The sequence below is a fragment of the Rhinatrema bivittatum genome, chromosome 5, assembly GCF_901001135.1.
Source record: "Rhinatrema bivittatum chromosome 5, aRhiBiv1.1, whole genome shotgun sequence".
In the NCBI taxonomy this organism is placed as follows: domain Eukaryota; kingdom Metazoa; phylum Chordata; class Amphibia; order Gymnophiona; family Rhinatrematidae; genus Rhinatrema; species Rhinatrema bivittatum.
This window is the reverse complement of record NC_042619.1, coordinates 280175016-280196944: the sequence shown is the minus strand read 5'-3', so window position 1 is coordinate 280196944 and position 21929 is coordinate 280175016. Positions and strand designations below refer to the sequence as shown.

General features: G+C 45.1%; 1 protein-coding gene across 1 annotated transcript in view; it reads right to left on the bottom strand.

Moving 5' to 3' along the window:
• The window catches only part of LOC115092767 (disintegrin and metalloproteinase domain-containing protein 9-like), a gene marked incomplete at its 3' end in the record, with an annotated part of 1804538 nt that overhangs the window by 141238 nt on the left and 1641371 nt on the right, over window positions 1-21929 (bottom strand). Inside the window, exon 15 of the mRNA XM_029604071.1 lies at window positions 21731-21836. Coding sequence (XP_029459931.1) covers window positions 21731-21836 — 106 coding nt within the window. The remainder of the gene's footprint in view (window positions 1-21730; window positions 21837-21929) is intronic.

The window sequence follows — 21929 nt, the reverse complement described above, 5'->3', positions numbered from 1 at the left end:
ATCCTCCCCCCCCCCCTCACCCACACACCATTCACTAGCTGGGACATGGGGGAAGTCAGGAGTGAGGGTCAGGCAGCTCCCCCCTGTCTGTGAAGCCAGCCTCTCACTAGTAATGCAGGGAGGGAGCTGTCTCAGACTTCACCATCCTCCCCCCCCCCCCTCACCCACACACCATTCACTAGCTGAGACATGGGGGAAGTCAGGAGTGAGGGTCAGGCAGCTCCCCCCTGTCTGTGAAGCCAGCCTCTCACTAGTAATGCAGGGAGGGAGCTGTCTCAGACTTCACCATCCTCCCCCCCCCCCCTCACCCACACACCATTCACTAGCTGGGACATGGGGGAAGTCAGGAGTGAGGGTCAGGCAGCTCCCCCCTGTCTGTGAAGCCAGCCTCTCACTAGTAATGCAGGGAGGGAGCTGTCTCAGACTTCACCATCCTCCCCCCCCCCTCACCCACACACCATTCACTAGCTGGGACATGGGGGAAGTCAGGAGTGAGGGTCAGGCAGCTCCCCCCTGTCTGTGAAGCCAGCCTCTCACTAGTAATGCAGGGAGGGAGCTGTCTCAGACTGGTATCAGGGTTAGGGCACTGTGTGCAGGAAGATCACAACACTCCTGGTATTAATAGGGATAGGGCACTGTAAGAGATGACTGTAGTAGATTGAATAAAGATCTGATGTTTCTGCTCTCCTCACACCAAACAAAAACAACACACAAGCAGAGAAGCCCTTCTTACAAAGCTGAGCTAGTGAGTTAAGTAGGAGGAAAAGTAAACATACTGGTGCCAGTGTGGCTACTTAAAAAATACACTTACCAACAATCAATTACATATATTTGAACTGTGTACAGTTCCAGCCAGGACCACCTTTCTAAAATGCACAGTGATTGGCAAATTCAACATGCACTAGCATTTCAGGTGCCTGCTAACAAAAATAATAAACAAACAAGTTCTAGTCACGTGAGTGCTGATCATTACATTACTTTTTTTGTCAAGCTTCCAACTGTTTCCATTTCACATCCCCCCAACCATATTGGTAACCTCAATAGATAAGAGCACAGCCAGCCAATAGGAATACATACATACATATTCATTCCTAAGTGACCTTTACTGACCTGGGAAGTGTGAACACTTTGTTTCATTTTCTGTTGGTGTTCGTTAGTTTCCAGTTCCATTTCCCATCCCCCCAACCATCACCTCAGTGGTAACCTTGGTAACATCAATAGATAAGAGGGCAGCCAGCCAATAGGAACACATATTCATTCCTAACTGACCTTCAGTGACCTGGAAAGTGTTTATTTGTATCATTTTCAGTTAGTGCGCACTAAATCGAGTTAGTGCGCACTAACGGGGAGTTAGTGCGCACTAACTCGAGTTAGTGCGCACTAACACGATTTAACGATTTTTAACGATAAATCGTTAGAATTTCTATTGTATCGTGTTCTATAACGATTTAAGACGATATAAACATTATCGGACGATAATTTTAATCGTTGAAAAACGATTCACATCCCTAGTGAAGACCAAAACTGTGAAGGATTTCAAAGGGGCATGGGATAAACACTGTGGATCCATAAAGTCTAGAGGATGTGAATGAAAAGAAGAGGCAAGGGGTGGCTTGCTTGCGGGAATGACGGCTACTACCTGGAGATTAATATCCTTATTCAAAAAACATACACACAGTTAATGCGACTCCAATATTGCTCTATGCTTCAACGGCAAGAGGAAATGTGGAAAAAAGGATTTGCATCCACAAAAAAGCAGGGGAGTAACTTGCTTGTTACGGCGGTTACTACCCCAAATCAAATAAGCCTAATACTTCACTTTCAATGCACATCCAGCATAGCTCTCTCCTTCAACGGCAGGGAAAATGAAGAAAAGATGATTTATATTCAGCATCAACCAACAAGGAATGAATTACATAGTCTGGGTAAACAATAAGCATTGGAGTAGCTGGCTTGTTACAGCGGTTACTACCCCAAATCAAATAAGCCTGATACTTCACTTTCAATGCACATCCAGCATAGCTCTCCTTCAACGGCAGAGAGAATGAAGAAAAGATGATTTATATCAGCATCAACCAACAAGGAATGAATTACATAGTCTGGGTAAACAAATAAGCATGGGTGTAGCTTGCTTGTTATGGCAGCTACTACCCCGAATCAATTAAGCATGATACTTGACTTGGAATAAATATCCAGCGCAGCTCACTGCTTCAGCAACAGGGAATTAAGTAAAGAGGATTTTTATTCAGACAACCAACAATGGCTGAATTGCACATGCAGGGTAAACAAATGGGAGTAGCTTGCTTATTACGGCGGTTACTACCCCAAACCAATTAGCTAGATACTTCACTTAGATGCAGCTCCAGCACTGCTGTCTGCATCGATGGTGGGAGTGGAAGGGAATTGGAACCAAAAAGTTACCAATAAGGGCCCTGACCTCAGCGGTCAGAGTAACAGATTATGAAAACAAATAGGTGTGAAAGCTTGCTGGGCAGACTGGATGGGCCGTTTGGTCTTCTTCTGCCGTCACTTCTATGTTTCTGTGTTTCTATATCACTGAGCTATTATTGAACCCCCTAGGTTGATTTGTGTATAGCACATCCTGTGCAAGACTGGCATGTAGGGAAAGGATGGCAAATGGAAAAAGCTGTGCGTCAAAGAAAAGCAGAGGCAAGAGTGAGGCAACGTTACCACTTTTGTAAGGGGAATTAGATGTAAGGATAATAACTGTGCCAAAATATATAATCAAACTTGCAAATGAAATCAAATAAATAATGGAGCCCAAAATTTAATTCAGATGAGCTACTATTTTATTATAAGGACTACAAATACTTCAAACTATAGCATTTATTAGATTATAACATATGATTATACAGAAATTTAGATTTGAATTTTGCATTCACTAGGGATCATTAGAGAATATGTATACAGAAAACAAGGCTCTACTTGCAAGCAATATAATAGGACTTATCTGTTCCTGCAGATCAGATGGATGGTGAGGTTGGATGATCACTTTGTACTCTTATTTGCTTCATGATGATGATGATGATGGCTCCTCTTATGTTCCTCTGTCTGGTATTATGTCTTACAGTAACATTTCTCTGACAGTAAAGGGTGCTGTCATCCCACTCAATCTTGGGCCATGTTGTATGCCCTCTGGACAGAGTAACAGTAACTTTCCACCCAGAATGTATTTTGGGTTCGTGAAGAGATGTCTCCCACTCTTTTGATAAAAGAGGAGGAAAACAGTAGAGTGGCCTTGCTATTTCTAGGAGCATACAATTCAACATTATCATTCAGATCTTTGCAAAGGGGCCTCCTCGACATTCCTTCTACTAAACAGGCTCGACTGACAGAGACCAGAGAATGTGCTTTCTCAGTCGCAACTACCATGATTTGGAATCCACTTCCTGAGGCATTTCAGCTTATGGGCTGTTTGAAAACATTTACATCAATGCTAAAACATTTCTGTTTCAGCAAGCCTTTGGCTGATTGCCCATATTCAGCAGATAAGTGGCAAATATTTGAAAAGTTTCCATTTAGCCAGAAAACTTGTGAGTACTGTGCTACAGAGCAAGCTGTCAGAGAACTTGCATGGCTGTACAAGTTATTCTTGACCTTTGGGATCAATCAACTGATGGCAGTACAGATTTTTGAAGACAATCAAGGGTATATCAATATCATGCCCCTGCCAGGTGACATGGGCAGAAACCTGTCACCAAAACCTGGAGGTGTGCTGCGGCAGAAGGAACTATCAAAAAGAAAAAAAGAAAAGAGAGAAGTAACAGGGCAAAGTAGTTAGACTCCAGGGGGAAGATCTCCTCACCTTTTGAAAGAAACCCCCCAAAAAACCCGGAGTAGACCTAAGCAAGCTGCAGTCTGCAGAGGGCAGTTCCAGGAGGTGAAGGTACACGTTCATAGGGAGTGGATCGTCATCCTTAGCCACATTCATCCTTAGCTACTATGGCGTGTACACAGGCTTCTCCCCTCCAGCAACAAGATCCAAGGCCGAGAAATGCATGCAATGTGGGACAAGAAGGAGGAGCTCCATCATTGGCTTCTTTTGCCCCCACTGTGATGACTGTGAATTGCCAGAAAACAGACAGTGCAGAACAGATGAGGAGGGGAGGGGTGAGCTGCAAGCAGATGCACTGCTGAGGCTGGCTCAGAGGGAGCCACAAGAGCAGCTTGATCACGCAGAGGGCCCATCATGGGGTGATGCAGCCGAGGTACAGGCAGGCCCTGAGATAAAGAGAAAAGCCCTAAAGGGAAAAAGGCAAAGTGCAGCACAGGAAACTGAGTTTTCCACTGAATTTATCTTGTTAATGCACCAGGCCTATAAAGAAATGAAAGCCAAAGTGAGTACATTAGAATGTCCCCTGAGAAGTAGTTCCCCAATGGGTTTCCAGCATGTGCCAGGTTTAAAGAAACCTAGGACAGAGGGAACTCCTCTGCTGCCACACCCCCCACCCTTCCCTGGTGGTTTCGAGAGCAATGCAGGACATTTGGAACTCCCAGAGGAAGCTCCCGTGGAGGAGGAGGGGAGTGAAGGAAGAGATGGAGCAGTGTAATTGTTTAGGAAGGAAGAACTGAACATCCTCATAGTAAAGGTTATGCAAGCCTTAAGCCTGCAGGAGTCAGGCAAGGAAAATGAGGAGGAAAAGAATGTGCAAGGAGACGCAATATGAGAAGTATAAGGAGACCAGCAAAAGCCTTTCCCCTCCACCCTGCTATAGAGAAATGATTGAGGAGAGAATGGGTCATGCCCAATTCAGCCCTGAAAGCAAGATCCCTAATGACCTCCCTCTACACACTACAAGAGAGAGAGGTAGCTAGGTTATTAAAAGTCCCAAACGTAGATGCTCCAGTGGCAGCAGTGTCAAAGGGGACAACTATACCAGTAGAAGGGGGCACCTCCTTAAGAGATGCATAGGATAGAAAGCATTTCAGACAGCCAGTTTGTCTTTACAAGCAATGGTATGTGGGGGTTATATAGCCAGAGCATTGGTCAAATGGCTCCAGCAACTCCAGAAAGAAATGTTAGGGATAGGAGAAAGCCCAAGAGATAAGATGGCTAGAATAGAATCAGGGATGTCCTTCTTTCTGGCAGACATACTGTATGATCTCATTAGAACCTCAGCCAAACAGACACCCCTCCCCCATTCCGATTCTTTAGGTTGAACCTCAGCCAAACAGACACCCCCACCCCCATTCCGATTCTTTAGGTTGATCAATCGCCGCAAACTTCAAATCTGAAAAAACATTTATTTATTTATTTATTTAACACTTTTTTATACCGACCTTCATAGTAATAACCATATCGGATCGGTTTACATAGAACAAGGGTGTAACCGAAGCAATAAATAAAGTAATTAACAATAGAGGTGAATAAGGCAAAGTTACATTTAACAAGGAGTAAAAACTTGGAAGCTTAAATAGCTGGAAGGAAGGTAAAGGCAGAAGGTAATTATAACATAATACAATAAAGCATATGGGTTAAAGCTTAAGGTGCTTTAACCTGGAAGTGCCAGAGTCCATCGTTCGAGTGGATAGAAGACCATACGTTCAGGTGAGAATAATGACGACTAGTGATTGTCTGGAGGATCATCGAAGGCTTGGTGAAAGAGCCACGTCTTGAGTTTTTTCCTGAACGTTATGAGGCAGGGTTCTAGTCTGAGGCTTGAAGGGATGTTATTCCAAATAGATGGTCCTGCTATTGAAAAAGCTCGGTCTTTGGTCGAGGAGAGGCTTGTGGCTTTAGTTGGGGGGCAATTCAAAGTACCTTTGTGAATATCTCTGATTGGTCTGTTGGCGGAGTGTAGTTTAAAGGGGATTTCGAGGTCGAGTTGGAGTTGATGATGGATGGATTTATGTATTAGGGTGATTGATTTGTAAAGGATTCTGAAATTCACTGGTAACCAATGTAGGTTTCTGAGGATGGGTGAAATGTGATCTCCGCGGCTGGTGTTGGTCAGTAATCTCGCTGCGGCATTTTGTATCATCTGCAGTGGTTTGGTGGTCGATTCGGGGAGGCCAAGGAGAAGGGCGCTGCAGTAGTCTATCTTGGCAAATAGCAACGCTTGGAGGACTGTCCTGAAGTCTTGGAAAAATAGAAGTGGTTTGAGTCGTTTTAGAACCTGGAGTCTATAGAAGCAGTCTTTGGATGTGGTGTTGACCATTTTCTTTAGGTTTAGTCGATTATCTAGAAGTACCCCAAGGTCTCTCACATGCTTATGGGTTATGTAGGAGTTGAGTGTGGATGATGGGGGAATATTTTCTTCGTTTGAAGAGATGAGGAGGAGCTCCGTCTTCGAGGCATTAAGGACCAAGTTTAATCTATTGAGGAGGCTGGTGATAGATAAAAGGCAGTTATTCCAGTGGGTGAGCGCTTTTGAGATAGATTCTGTAATAGGGATTAGAATCTGCACATCGTCTGCGTACAGATAATGAATTAAATTAAGATCAGTTAGCAATTGGCAGAGAGGGAGGAGGTAAATATTAAAAAGGGTTGGAGATAGGGAGGATCCTTGTGGTACGCCAAGGGTGGATTTTGTTAATGTCGATTCTTTATTATTAATTTTAACTTTGAAGGATCTGTTGCAGAGGAAGGACTTGAACCAACTGTGGGCTGATCCGGAGATACCGATATCTGTTAGGCGATCCAGGAGGATGGCGTGGTTGACGGTGTCAAATGCCGCCGAGATGTCTAGCAGGACTAATAAAAAGGAGTAGCCTTTGTCTAGACCCATTATGATATGATCTGTAAGTGAAATGAGGAGGGTTTCCGTACTGCGTGACTTGCGGAAGCCATATTGTGATGGGTGTAGGATATTGTGATCTTCTAGGTACTCTGAAAGCTGGGTGTTTACCAACTTCTCCGTTAGTTTGGCTAAGAATGGGAGATTAGAGATGGGTCTGAAGTTGGCTGGTTCATTAGGGTCTAAATTGTGTTTCTTAAGGAGTGGTTTGAGTGCCGCGGTTTTTAGACTGTCAGGGTAACTCCCTTGAGTTAGAAGGCAATTTATGATACTTGTCAAAGGTCCTGAGATCGTGTTTGGAATGAGCAGCAAGAGTTTCGATGGGATGTTATCTGCTGGATGGCTAGATGGTTTCTGTCTTTTTAGTAGGGATTCAATCTCTTTGGTGGATATTGATTCGAAGCTGTCGAGCTTGGCTCCCATGAGGGAATAAGTATTCTTGTCTGAGGTGAGAGGTAAAGTATTTGGTGGTAGAAGGGCGAGCGTATTCAGGATCTTCTGTTGAAAAAAAGAGGCAAGTTCATTAGCCTTGGATAGTGCTTGTTCATCTGGAATAGACGGAGGGGTTGATTTCGTGATTTGAGTAACGATTGCGAACAAGGCCTGGGCATCATACTGGAGATGATGAATTTTGTTGGCATAGAATTCCCTTTTTGTTAGAAGAATAGAAGTCCTGTAGTGATGTAGAAAGCCTTTGTACGTTGACAGGGTAACTGTGTTGGGGGGTTTTCGCCATATATTTTCCTTGTGACGTAACTCCTGTTTCATCTGTTTTAGTTTAGGGGTGAACCAGGGTTGATTTCCTTTTTTTGTAGGGTTGATTGTTTTGGAGACTATTGGGCACCATTTGTTAGCAACTGTTTCCGTGATCTTATGCCAGGAAGATAGGGCTGGGTCAGGGTTGGAAAGGTCTAGGTTCGTGAGTTCCTTGGAGAGCTGATCACTAAGTACATTGGATGGGCATGATTTCCTGAATTGAATGGTAGAAAGGTGAGGAGAGGTGTGAGTCTGTTTATCTATGGAGAAGGAGGATTCAATCAGAAAATGGTCTGACCAGGGGATTGGTGTGCAAGAAGGTTCTGATGTGCAAGAGAAATTAGAATTGATGAATATTAGATCCAGGGTGTGTCCTGCTTTATGCGTAGGGCTATTAATGATCTGCGTGAATCCCATAGCGCTGAGGGTGGTGAGGAGCGCTTCGCAGTTTGAGGAGCGAGGTATGATGTCAGTGTGAAGGTTGAAATCGCCTAAGATCATAGTTGGGAAGTCTAAGTTGATATGTTTCACGATGGATTCTATAAGTGACGAGGGGTCTGTTTCAAGAACTCCAGAAGGAGCATAGACTACTAGAATTTGTAGCTGTTTTGACTTGACTAGACCCAATTCCAATTTATGCTCATTCTTGATAGTGTGTGCGGATAACTTGAGTTCTTTCTTGGTAGCTAGAAGAAGGCCACCTCCTCTTTTTTTGTGTCTGTGGAAGGTGAAGATGTCATATATATGAATAGGAAGTTGATTGATTAGAGCAATATCAGCATTTTTTAGCCAGGTTTCTGTGATTGCACAGATATCTGGATTTTTGTCCTGGAGATAGTCGTTGAGGATGTGTGTCTTTTTGGTTAGGGATTGTGCGTTGAAAAGGGTTACTGAGAGTAGTGTGAGGCCTAGTAGTTGGTTCAATGGTGAGGTCATTATTGGAATAATTCTTTTTTGTATGATGTTGGTGGAGTTGGTTATGGAGATTCTCCTTCGGTATTGAATGATTGGGATATTGTAGGTATGCATGAGGAGATGCGGCTGGACTGAAGGCTGGACTGAAAGTATGCGGCTGGACTGAAGGCTGGAAGAGGCTGGATGGCTGCTGGCTGCTGGAGCGGCTGGATGGATGCTGGAGAGGCTGGATGGATGCTGGAAGAGGCTGGATGGATGCTGGAGAGGCTGGATGGATGCTGGAAGAGGCTGGATGGAAGCTGGAAGCTGGAGAGGCTATAATGGGTGCTGGCTTTAATCCAGGCAGTAAAATCCGTTGGGATCAGGGTCTTTTACTGTTAGTTACAGCTATTAAGAATGTAATCACTTCCGTGGGTATGGGTCGGAGCTCCCTCGGGGCTGCACGAAGGGGCAAACAAAGGGGCATGCCCCTTTGTTGCGCTCCTTTGGCGCGCGACGCTTGGTGCGCGGCGCCGAAAGTGTGTTCAAATTTAAAGCCCCACAGGGCTGGTACCTGATTGGAGGCGCTGTTATTGTGGGCGGGGCTCAGCGTTTTCAGCGCGGTTCGCTTAGAGTTTGTAGCTTTACCTTCCCTGCACTGTCTGCCGCGTTATCGGCGCTGAGGCCGGCTGGGTGGGGAGAGTTTAGCATTGGCCTTCCCCCGGCGGGGCTCGGCGCCGATCGCTCAGGCCTTCCCCGTTCGCAGCGGCAGAGAAGCAAAGAAGAGATGGTGCCGAAAGTGTGTTCAAATTTAAAGCCCCACAGGGCTGGTACCTGATTGGAGGCGCTGTTATTGTGGGCGGGGCTCAGCGTTTTCGGCGCGGTTCGCTTAGAGTTTGTAGAAACATGTCTCAATAACAAACAATGCTGCACCAATGGTGCCTCAGCCCGTTCTCTTACAATCGTGCTCCTATGTTCCACCATCCTAACCCGCAGATAACGTTTTGTTTTACCAATGTAGAGGAGTGGACAGCACCAAATACCGTAGATGACCCCCCTCGTAGAACAGTCAGTACGGAATCTCAAATGAAAATTGCCCCCTTTAAAAAAGGGCAACACATCACCACTGAATGACTGTTCACAAACAGAACACTTATTGCACAGATAGTGTCCCATCATCGAGCTTTCAAATTGTTTCCTAAATTGTAAGAAAGTGGGCTGAGGCACCTTTGGTGCAGCATTGCTTGTTATTGGGATATGTTTTTTCAGATTTGAAGTTTGCGGTGATTGATCAACGTAAGGAATCAGAACGGGGGGGGGGGGGGGGGGGGGGGGGGGGCGGTGATTTTGATAACTTGTTATTACAAAGAGAACAAAAGTGGATTCATTTTTTTGATACGGTGGCCCCAGGTAGTCTGAATAAAGAGATCGATTGGTCGGTATTTTAGTTAAGACTTTTGGGTCCTTAAATGAATCAGCTGTTTGTTGATTGTGATTGACAAGTAGAGTTTCCGGTGTATGACGTAGATAAAGATATAGAGGAAGAGAAGGATTTGTTTGTTTGAATGCTGCAGCGCCATTGATGTGAACGGATGTGAATGTAATTTATTAAATAATTTATCTTGAAGTAAGTAAAGAACTAATAATAGTCATGAAAATATTTTTTGTGAAAAATATTAGATTGGTATTATGTCCTTGGAGTGAGAATGTGAGTGTTTTTAATCTGTTTTGTCTATTTGTAGGATATGTGATATTACACAAGGCATCTGTTTGTTTATATGAGGTGTCCCCTGACGAAGGCTGGCAACAGCCGAAACATGGTCCATGTTGGGCATTGTTCGAACGCTACAGTGGGAGCTAAGTATTGTTATTAATAAGATATGATATGGGAATTAAAATTTACAAATAGCAAAATTATTTAAAAATGTATGAAAAAAATTTTTGGGGATATAATAAAGTTGTTAATTATAGATGGTAAAAACATAAATATCTATATGAAACAACATCAAATGATTACAATAAGGTGCAAAAACAGCTGATGCTGTTTGTGGCCCATTGTGTGGCGAGAGACAGTGGATTAAAAACTCTAAGCACTTGTGTCTGATGACGTTGTTCGTATATTGAATATTAGTTATATAGTTTTACAACAATTGATTTGTTTCCTCTCTTTTTGATTTGTAGTGATTGAGGGGAGTTTGGCTTCTGTGGTTGGTTCCTTCAGTCAAACCATCTGCCACCTCTCCCAAGTACAGAAGGTGGGGAGGAAAAGAGAATGATCCCGACCAAATATCAGGAGGCCTAAATTCTCTGTGGCCCCCACAGAAAAGCTACTTTGAATACAGAATAGTTGATACCATAGTATGAGATAACACTTTTCTCTGATCTAGAATAGCAAAACAGAGTACCCCTGCCCTCTCTCCCCTCCCCTCCAATCACCTAGCCCCCCTTCCTTTGCCATTAACCTCTCCATGGGCTGTGATAAACCCATAGTTCGGGGAGGTCCATTCCGATGTGTGAACACCAGCACACCTATGGGTCATGATAGATTGCCGGAGCCCAACATTCGCTTTTTTTTTTGTTTTTTTGCCGTGTCTTATTTGCCTATATCTTCCTGATAGGAGGGAATGTCTGTGCATGGCTGGCTCCCCTATTGGGTCTCGATGAGAAGAATAGTGGTGCTGAACTATTCGCTATCTCCATACAGGCAAAGAGAGCTGAAGTCCGGTCTTTGAAATTGTACAAACAATTTAGCTGTCGTGTCAGAGAGTCAGAGCCCTGAGAACTGCCGTTTGACCCATTCTGACCATCAATAGGGAGGCAGAGGTCGGCCAATTGCTAATGAAGATTTGGGTACTTAGCTCAGGTTATGTATGTCCTACAATCGAAGGAGTCCTCTGAAGTCCCAATTCTAGATATCTGAAGTTTTGTTCATCGTGTAGCCATAACCGGATCAAGCCATGTGGGAAAAGATGGTAGAATACCCTCTGGCTAGAGGGAGTTCATGATACGGCACTGTTCCCATTGTTGCCTTTGCTGTCCTCTGAAAGTTCAGGGGAGAGGCCACGCTGCTTGTTCGCCGAAAATAGTAGCAGGGCCCACCCTCACCGTGCTTCTCAAATTGCCGATCTTGTCATTAGGGTGTTGTTGCATTCGTGCCTCTTCTCGCCCCTCGCTCTTTACCTTAGAAGTGACTCTTTACCTTAGAAGTGACTCCCTTCGGCTCTGACGGACAGATGCGGCCACAGCTTCTCCCTGCCTCTTGGTCCCGGTGTCCCCGGGCTGGCTTGACGCTATGAATCCGCCATGTTCCCGATGACGTAAGGGCGCGCGTGCACGCCAGACTTTGTACCAGCAAGAGCATGAACCTCGGGGGCATCCCCCCGTAGTGATATCATCCATTTGTACTTTAAAAGGTCTTTGTTTGCTAACCTCTAACGAATTAGCAAGGAACTCCAACAGGACTTGCTTTGGCAGTCCACGCTACTTGCAAAAACTATCCGAGTTACTAAGGGGAATCCTTCTCCACTGCTCGGCCTTTTCAAACTTACCAGGAGTACCCGCTCCACGGAGGCTCCTCTCTCTCTTCTTGATTTAGATTGCCAAGACTGGATCCAGTACTCGCTCCTCAAGGGCCTACGACCCTGACTACTCGGAAGACTCCTCATTGCTTGGAAGTGATTGCGGACATGAACACAGTGAGTTCTATCCCACATAGGAATCAGTACTCGCTCCACGAGGGCCTACATTCCTATAGCTCTGAAAACTCCCTCCCGTCCAAGATGTTATCGCAGGTATGGAGATCAAGAGTTACAATTGGCAAGATTGCAGATAGGAACCGGTACTCGCTCCATGAGGGTCCATGTTCCTAGAATCTTTTACAGACCGGATGGTATACACCCCAGAGTTCTGAAGGAACTAAAAAATGAAATTTCAGACCTATTAGTAAAAATTTGTAACTTATCATTAAAATCATCCATTGTACCTGAAGACTGGAGGATAGCAAATGTAACCCCAATATTTAAAAAGGGCTCCAGGGGCGATCCGGGAAACTACAGACCGGTTAGCCTGACTTCAGTGCCAGGAAAAATAGTGGAAAGTGTTCTAAACATCAAAATCACAGAACATATAGAAAGACATGGTTTAATGGAACAAGTCAGCATGGCTTTACCCAGGGCAAGTCTTGCCTCACAAATCTGCTTCACTTTTTTGAAGGAGTTAATAAACATGTGGATAAAGGTGAACCGGTAGATATAGTATACTTGGATTTTCAGAAGGCGTTTGACAAAGTTCCTCATGAGAGGCTTCTAGGAAAAGTAAAAAGTCATGGGATAGGTGGCGATGTCCTTTCGTGGATTGCAAACTGGCTAAAAGACAGGAAACAGAGAGTAGGATTAAATGGGCAATTTTCTCAGTGGAAGGGAGTGGACAGTGGAGTGCCTCAGGGATCTGTATTGGGACCCTTACTGTTCAATATATTTATAAATGATCTGGAAAGAAATACGACGAGTGAGATAATCAAATTTGCAGATGACACAAAATTGTTCAGAGTAGTTAAATCACAAGCAGATTGTGATAAATTGCAGGAAGACCTTGTGAGACTGGAAAATTGGGCATCCAAATGGCAGATGAAATTTAATGTGGATAAGTGCAAGGTGATGCATATAGGGAAAAATAACCCATGCTATAATTACACGATGTTGGGTTCCATATTAGGTGCTACAACCCAAGAAAGAGATCTAGGTGTCATAGTGGATAACACATTGAAATCGTCGGTTCAGTGTGCTGCGGCAGTCAAAAAAGCAAACAGAATGTTGGGAATTATTAGAAAAGGAATGATGAATAAAACGGAAAATGTCATAATGCCTCTGTATCGCTCCATGGTGAGACCGCACCTTGAATACTGTGTACAATTCTGGTCGCCGCATCTCAAAAAAGATATAATTGCGATGGAGAAGGTACAGAGAAGGGCTACCAAAATGATAAGGGGAATGGAACAACTCCCCTATGAGGAAAGACTAAAGAGGTTAGGACTTTTCAGCTTGGAGAAGAGACGACTGAAGGGGGATATGATAGAGGTGTTTAAAATCATGAGAGGTCTAGAACGGGTAGATGTGAATCGGTTATTTACTCTTTCGGATAGTAGAAAGACTAGGGGACACTCCATGAAGTTAGCATGGGGCACATTTAAAACTAATCGGAGAAAGTTCTTTTTTACTCAACGCACAATTAAACTCTGGAATTTGTTGCCAGAGAATGTGGTTCGTGCAGTTAGTATAGCTGTGTTTAAAAAAGGATTGGATAAGTTCTTGGAGGAGAAGTCCATTACCTGCTATTAAGTTCACTTAGAGAATAGCCACTGCCATTAGCAATGGTTACATGGAATAGACTTAGTTTTTGAGTACTTGCCAGGTTCTTATGGCCTGGATTGGCCACTGTTGGAAACAGGATGCTGGGCTTGATGGACCCTTGGTCTGACCCAGTATGGCATTTTCTTATGTTCTTATGTTCTTATGTTCTCTCTTCTACACTAGAAGCCATTTCATTTACAACTATTGCGAGTTCTTATTACAGACTGTTATTATAACCAGTGCTCGCCTATGGTTCCTGTTCCGGAATACTGACGACACTCTATGGCATAGAGACCATTGCAGACATCTACTATTGTGAGTGTAACATCTTGTATCCAGTATACCCTGTCTACTCACTACTTCTAGTCTCTCTCTACAGCTCAAGCAATCCAGAGATATATTCCAGTATCAGAAGGACCTCAGCCTTGCTGAACACATCGACTCACTACTGCCACCACTGGTGGTCCAGCTTCCAGTCTAATAAAGAACCATTTGTGTTTATTTCATATTCTAGCCTAGCCGGTGGCTCCTCTCAGGATCTCCTCCTGGGGGCGCTGTCATTTGCCATCAGCCCAAGGATTCACCATTTCCTCCAAGTGGTCATTTCTTTCACTACTATCACTCTGTGGGAGCCAACCACTACTGACTACTAACACCGCTCACGGAAGTATAATATAGATAGCTAACTCCTCTTTCCTTGGGACTTGCTAGCAGCCTATATATATAACAGATTGCTACTCCGTAGCGGAGACAAGATAGATTGCTATCTCAGTAGTGAAGTACTATATACCTATTGTTAGCTCCTCTCCTCAGAAGAGTGTCATTGGACAAGATTGCCAACTCCTCTTCCCTGGGAGAGTTGATCCATTACAGCAGTTTGCTAACAGATTTACAGATAGCTAAACTCCTCCCTTCTGGAGGAGCAGATCATGACAGATTGCTACTCCTCCCCCTTACAAGAGAAAAGCAGAATAGATTGCTAACTGCACCCTCCTGGCTGAGTGAGCGAAAGCAGATAACTAACTCCTCCCCTCTGGAGGAGGAGAGTGTAACAGTCTGCTAACTCCTTAGCAAATTGGTAACCGGCATATACCGATGGGGTTTGAATAACTTCAGGGAAGACTAAACAAACTTTATGGAAACAGTCTATACGGGTAATCAGGAATCCAATTGACCAAGCTAGTAAGACCATACGTTCAACCAGTAATTTCCAAATGGAACTTGCGTGAATAGTAGATCTGTAACTTACTTACAGCCTAGTCCTTTCGCCAAACAAGACTGTTGCCTTTCAGACCAGGCCTTCCAGAAAAGTTTGGGCTTGAACTGGCTCATCGAAGAGGTGAACATTGTGTTACGTCCATCGGACTCAGATGGCTTCGTCCTTTGTGCCTCACCTTTCTTCACACTTTCTCCACTAGCCTTGGGAAGATGGCTAGCACCGCGTCTGCAAGCCGCACTCCCCGGCGTTCCCGGAATGGCTATGGCAAGGCAATCTGCCGTGTTTCTCCTGAAGGCCTACTAGGGTGTGCACACGCACGCCACCCATGTCTTTATCCAAGCTATGGCGTGAACGTTGGGAGCATCCCCCTCGAGTGACATCATGCCATCTGGGTATTTAGCCTGCCCTTCGTTTGCTATCAGATTGAGTTAGCAAGGATTGGACTCGTCCGGTCTGAGCTACTCTGCTGCTTCCTGCTGCTGCTGGAAGCTCTCTCTGCCCTTCGAGGCTCTTCAACTAACTTGGGTACCCGCTCCTCGGGGGCCCTATGCTTTCTTCCAGGTGCCTATCCAGAAAACCAGGTACTCGCTCCTTGAGGGCCTGCACTGTCTACCTTGGTGCCTGTAAACCAACTACTTCTGCCATCACTCCTTCTCCCGATGGACCCTCTCGAGCCTCCATCGCGACCGGATCCACCCCCCACACCTCCACCGCGGCTGGCGGTGACCCATCGGGGTCTGTGGAGGCCAGAACGAGGCACCCAGATCAGGCCAGACTGAGGCCTGCTAAGAAAAATGCTGCTTTCGACCCGCCGTAAAGGCCCGCCCTCGGAGCAACGCGACCATGACATTATCGGCGGGCGCCCGGTAGGGACCTTTAAATCCCCCTACCTCAGGCACCGTCGCGCCTTCTCCCGGCAGACCCTCTCAATCCTCCATCGTGACTGGATCCACCCCCCATGCCTCCACCGTGGCCGGCAGTGACCTGTCAGAGTCCGTGGAGGCCAGAACAAGGCCCCCAGATCAGGCCAGACTGAGGCCTCTAAGAAAGACGCTGCTTTCGACTCACCAGAAAGGTCCGCTCCCGGAGCAACGCGACTACGACATCATCGGAGGTGCCTGGTAGGGACCTTTAAATCCCCCTACTTCAGGCGCCGCGCCCCTAGCGTCGCACACTTAAGGAGCACAACTAAGGGGCCTGCCCGTTAGCGTGCCCCTTTGCATCGACCCCCCAGCCTCTCATTTCATTCCTCTCCCCCTGTAAAGATATCGGTTCAACCCCCCCATTGGTCCGCCCCTTACACCCTACCCTCACCTCTCACTCCCTCGTAACAGCCTCAGCAACCACAGCGCTCCTCCATTCACCCCCTCAACGACTCTCCCCTCTCCTAATCTTCAACTCCTCTACCATGATCTCACACCATATTCCTGTCCTACAGCCTATTAGCCCTTGCCAACAATACAGATCTCTGCTCCCCATCATGATCTTCCCCCTTACTCAACTAATTGGCCTCACCACCTTCACGATCCTTCTCCTAAACGCGCAATCCATTGTCAAAAAAAACATCTTGCTCAATGACATACTCATTGACGATAGCCTTGACATCTGCGCCATCACCGAATCCTAGTTAAAGGATTCTGATTCAATCCTACTAAACCAGCTCCCGACTGACCTGTACAACATCTTCTCCATCCCCAGGTGCAAAAAAAGAGGAGGAGGTCTCCTCCTTGCCGCCAAAAAGAAGTTTAATCTAACCCTGTGATCAATCCCACCCCCACACAAACTGGAAATCGCATTATGTAAATCAACCACCCTACAAATATGCCTAATATATGCACCCCCCCGGCCTCCTTGAAAACAATTCCTCCCCACTGATTGAATACATTACCAAACACCTAGACGTAAACGCACCCACCATCATCCTCGGTGATCTTAATCTCCATGTTGATACCACACCCCTATCTTCATCCTGTGATGCCATTATGGCATCCCTTCATGCCCTTGGCCTCGAACAAATAATCTCCACCCCTACACACAGCACACCCTTGACCTTATCATCACCAACCACCTGATTCAATCTGACCTCTCCTCCTGTAATCCCATCCCCTGGTCCGACCACTTCCGCACTGATACCACCTGTTCCATTAAAAGCACACCCACTCACCCTTCCACCAAAACAACCATTCACTTCCGCAAACCTTGCAAAACAGAGGACCTCACCCCCGCCCTCTCCTGCGAGCTTAGCAAACTAGATCTTACCGACGCAGACTCCGCCCTTTCCTCTTGGTCTCAAATCACCAACAATGTTGCCAATCAGGTCTGCCCTACACAAGCCCATTCAATCAACCCTACCAATATCAAAAAGAAACCTTGGTACACCCCTGAGCTCAAAATCCTAAAAAATAACCTCAGAAAATTAGAAAAACAATGGCGCAAAGACAAATCCCCTGCCCTCCACTCATACCGAGAAGCCATTGAAAAAACAAAAAGAGACTTCTACGCCCTGCGAATCCATCAACATCAGTTTAATGCCCAAGCCCTCTTTGAGTTTGTCTCCACTCTAACCAAAAACACCCTCGCCCCCCCCCCCCCTCACAACACCGATGCCTCAGTCAGATGCGAGGAACTCGCCCAACACTTCTGCAGCAAAATAGAAAAAATCCTGGCTCGCTTCCCCCATGCCTCATCGCTCACAAACTCCTCTGTAACAAACTTCACCACCTCTATGTCCTCGCCCAACACACCCCAAACTCCAAACACCTCCACAGTTCTAAACTCATTTGAAACCATCACACCCTTGGAGATAGAATCCATCCTCAAGAAGATAAACCCTGCAGTGGACCCTGCAGATACCATCCCCACCAAAGCACTTCTCTCAATTCCCAACATCATCTCCCACCCGATAGCCAACATCATCAACTGCTCCATATCGCATGGCACTGTCCCCAACCAACTTAAACAAGCAATCATAAAACCCATCTTAAAAAAACCTTCCCTTGACCCATCTGATCCTGCCAACTATCGCCCAATATCCAACCTTCCACTTATTTCAAAAATCCTAGAAAAAACAATCAATCACCAACTCACTGACTTCCTAAATGATAATCAAATCCTTTTCCCTTCACAGTACGGTTTCCGCAGGCACCACAGCACCAAAACCCTCCTTGTGTCCCTGTCCGACCATATTCTGAAATCTCTTGACAAAAATCTCTTGACAAAAGCCCTCCTTGTTATCTCCACTGCTTTTGACACAGTCAACCATGATATCCTAATAAAATGCCTCAAGGAAATCAGCATATCCAGCTCCTTCCTCCGATGGTTTCAATCATATCTAACCAACAGGCAATTCAGAGTAAAAATTGGATAATGTGAATCCAATCCAATTAGCTTGAAACAAGGTGTATCTCAAGGTTCCTCACTATCCTCTACTCTTTTCAATATATACCTCCTTCCCCTCTGCCACCTCCTATCCAAACTCGGTCTTCCGCACTTCATCTATGCAGACGACTCCAGATCCTCATACCTATAAGACACCCTACCCAATACCATGAAAACCTGGGAATCCGCCCTCACCGCCATTAATACCCTGCTATCGAACAACTACCTTGCGTTCAACACCGCAAAAACTAAACTCCTCCTCATCTTGCCTCTTCACAACAAAGTCAACATACTCCCACCCAATACCCTACCCCCCCCCCACCTTTTCCCAAAATGTCCATAGCCTAGGAGTCACACTGGACAACCACTTCAACTTAAAAAAGTTCATAAACGCTACACTAAAAGATGGTTTCTTTAAGCTCCACACACTAAAAAAACCTCAAACCCCTCCTACATCTTAACAATTTTCGCACAGTGCTCCAAGCCATCATCCTATCCAAACTTGACTACTGTAAAGCCATCCTCCTTGGCCTTCTGAAGAACGCTATCCAACCCCTGCAAATGCTCCAGAATGCCTTCGCCCCCATCCTCACCAATACCCACCGACATGATCACATCACCCCCGTCCTCAAACACCTGCATTGGCTGCCTATTTCATCTCGTATAATATTCAAATCACTCACCATCATTCAAAAATCCCTCCACAACCAAGACATGCGTTGGTTCAATGAGCACCTCTGTTTCCACACCACTGACAGATCAACAAGAAAGCAATAACTTGCAATGCTGCACACTCCCTCACCCAAGCTCACTAAACTAGTGACCACCAGAGAACGTGCCCTCTCCCTCGCAGGACCTTCTCTCTGGAATAACATGCCTCTCTGCCTCCACCAGGAACCATGTCCAAGAAAATTCAAACAGAATCTCAAGACATGGCTTTTTAAACAAGCATTCACCTGAACCTTGTAACCAGCTCTCCCGCCTTCTCTATGTTTGCATCCCCCCTTCCCCGTAGATATACCTCTCTCCTTCCTACATCTGCATATGCCGCTATTCCCCTCTTTCCTTGTTAAGCCCCCTATATTCCTCCCGAACGCTTAATAATTTCCCCCCTGTTTACCATTAATTTCCCCCTTTCTCTGTCAACCATTCCTTTCGCACCCCTTATGACTCTGCCTTTATCTCCACACTGTTATAAGCTGGTAAAACCTTGTTATTACCACCATTTCCTTTTTTGTACATATTTCATTGGTTAATCAGTTCCTAGTACTATTTGTGTTCACTGTGTAAAGCCTGTTGCTATATTATTTTCCCTTATGTGTTGCTTGTAAAGCCTGTTGCTGCTTCTTTGTTACTTGTAAACCGAGGTGATGTTCCGAACGTGCCGCGGTATATAAAAATTCATAAATAAATAAATACAGCTACAGCTTAGTGAGTAATCTAACCATTGTCAGTCTGTCTCACCTACAACTCCATACTGAGAATGTGCATCGGAGCTCCCTACACCACCATTGTGGGATGGGTCTCCTCAACAGAGGTAAACAAAGGTAAACTCACAATAATAGGAATCTATATTTAATCCAGTTAGCCGTCTTCATGTCTCTGCTTCACTCTGTGGTTTTTAACAGTCGCACTATGTTGGTGTAAGACAATAGCTGTGAAGCGATAATGACATCTGCCATAGCGTCTCCACTATCTGTATGGCGAAACTGAAAAATATCCAAATGGCAGGTGGAGAGTGTGCATAGTCCCCGCCGAAGGTGTCCAAAACCACAGTTTATCAGGCTACCTATTTACCCACGCGATGTTGTTCTATAAGTATGAATATATTCGAAGAATAATTCCTTATATTTTGTGTTCTTTCTCCGGGTCACAGGACCACATGGTCTCGGCAGGCCGTTGAGTTTCTCCGTCTGAGCTGGGCCATAACTTCAGCGTAGATCTAGCAGACTCTGTCCCATCTTCAACCCCTCTCCACCAATTTTTAAGTTTATGATACTGTCTCCCCATTTTGTGCAGTCCATTCTTATGGATAAACAAAGATTATGTCAACATAACAATCCAAGTCCGGTATTTGCTAAACCAATGCTAGTGATAACTAGCACAGCCACGCCGTGTACGGAAACTGATCTCCTCTGGTCATTTATTCAAGATGTCCAGGAACTCTCTCGCCTTGTCCAGTGTTTCCAAAATGTGAGTTTTCTCCTCATGCCAAATACACAATTTGGCCAGGTATTGCAGAGAGAACTTAATATGCATCTTGTGCAAGGCTGAGCAGTATGGTGAAAATCCCTTGCGGAGTTCCGAAACTGCCATGGAATAGTCCTGCAATATATGCGGATGGTCTGATTATTGTAGAGCAGTTCCTGCTTCTTACAGTATGCACACCATATCTCATTTTTGTGAGCGAAATTCATGAATTTCGCTATGACCAGGCAAGGCCTATTCAAGGTGTCTCACTTGGTGCCTAGTCTGTGCACGCACTCTATGACGAGCTTGCCTTGCAGATCTGGTAAATTAAGCTCTGTAGGGAGTCAGGCCTCCAACATGGAACTCAGAGTCCTCTCTTCAATTGCTTCAGAGAACCCCAGGAATCTGAGGTTAGATCGGCGCACCCTATTTTCGAGATCCTCTAGCTTGCTTTGGATATTGATTAGTTTTTTTATCTTGGGCAGCCATTTTACCTTCGCTGGCAGTCATGTCATGCTCAAGGAGGGAGACCCGTCTTTTTACCTGATCTATGCAGGGGCTTAATTCGTTAAGCGTGGCACCAACCTCCTTTAATTGAGCAACTAGCCCCGCCAATTTCTCATCTAGGGCTTCCCATACCACTTCCTTTATATCCGCAATGGTAGCCGCCATAGCCGGTATGCCTGCATTATCATTCCTTGCCGCCATCTTGGCTTCAGCCCCACGGGGCTTTTCTTTCTCCTTCTTACCACTTTTAGACGCCATTACCGGAGGAGATCTGTTCATATAGTTGACTATCGACATAAGCTCTTCACAGCTTTGCCATTGGTCTTGTTGAAAAGTTCAGTGGATGTATGTATGTTGCAAGATTATAGGAGTGGGTCCCAGGAGCTGAGGGGAAATCCGTCCGCCCAGCTCACCACATCACGTGACTTCTCCTTGGAACTATTTTAAATACATTGTGAAAGCATTACTGTAAGATACCTTGGTTAGAATACCATATAAAAATTAAAATAATTATAAATGATCATAATAAAGAAATGAATTGGTAAAAATGTTGCCTGAAGCAGCTAATTTCCATGTAACATATTACCAATTAGTATGTTAACATTTTTCTAGTATACCCAAATGACATATAATATAATAAATCTTCTACATTTAAAATGTTTCAATTCCTTGTAACCTACTTGCTTTCACATTTCTTGAATTGTTTATTTTCATATCCGCAATTGCCAAACCTGTCACCTATGGTATTCAATTGACTGAAACATGCCAGTGATGCACTTCTTGCTTCTGTAAGATAGAAAATGCAGAATAATAAAAAGCAAGACAGAAAGCAAATGTTGCTTACCTGATGTAACAGGTGTTCTCACAGGACAGCAGGAT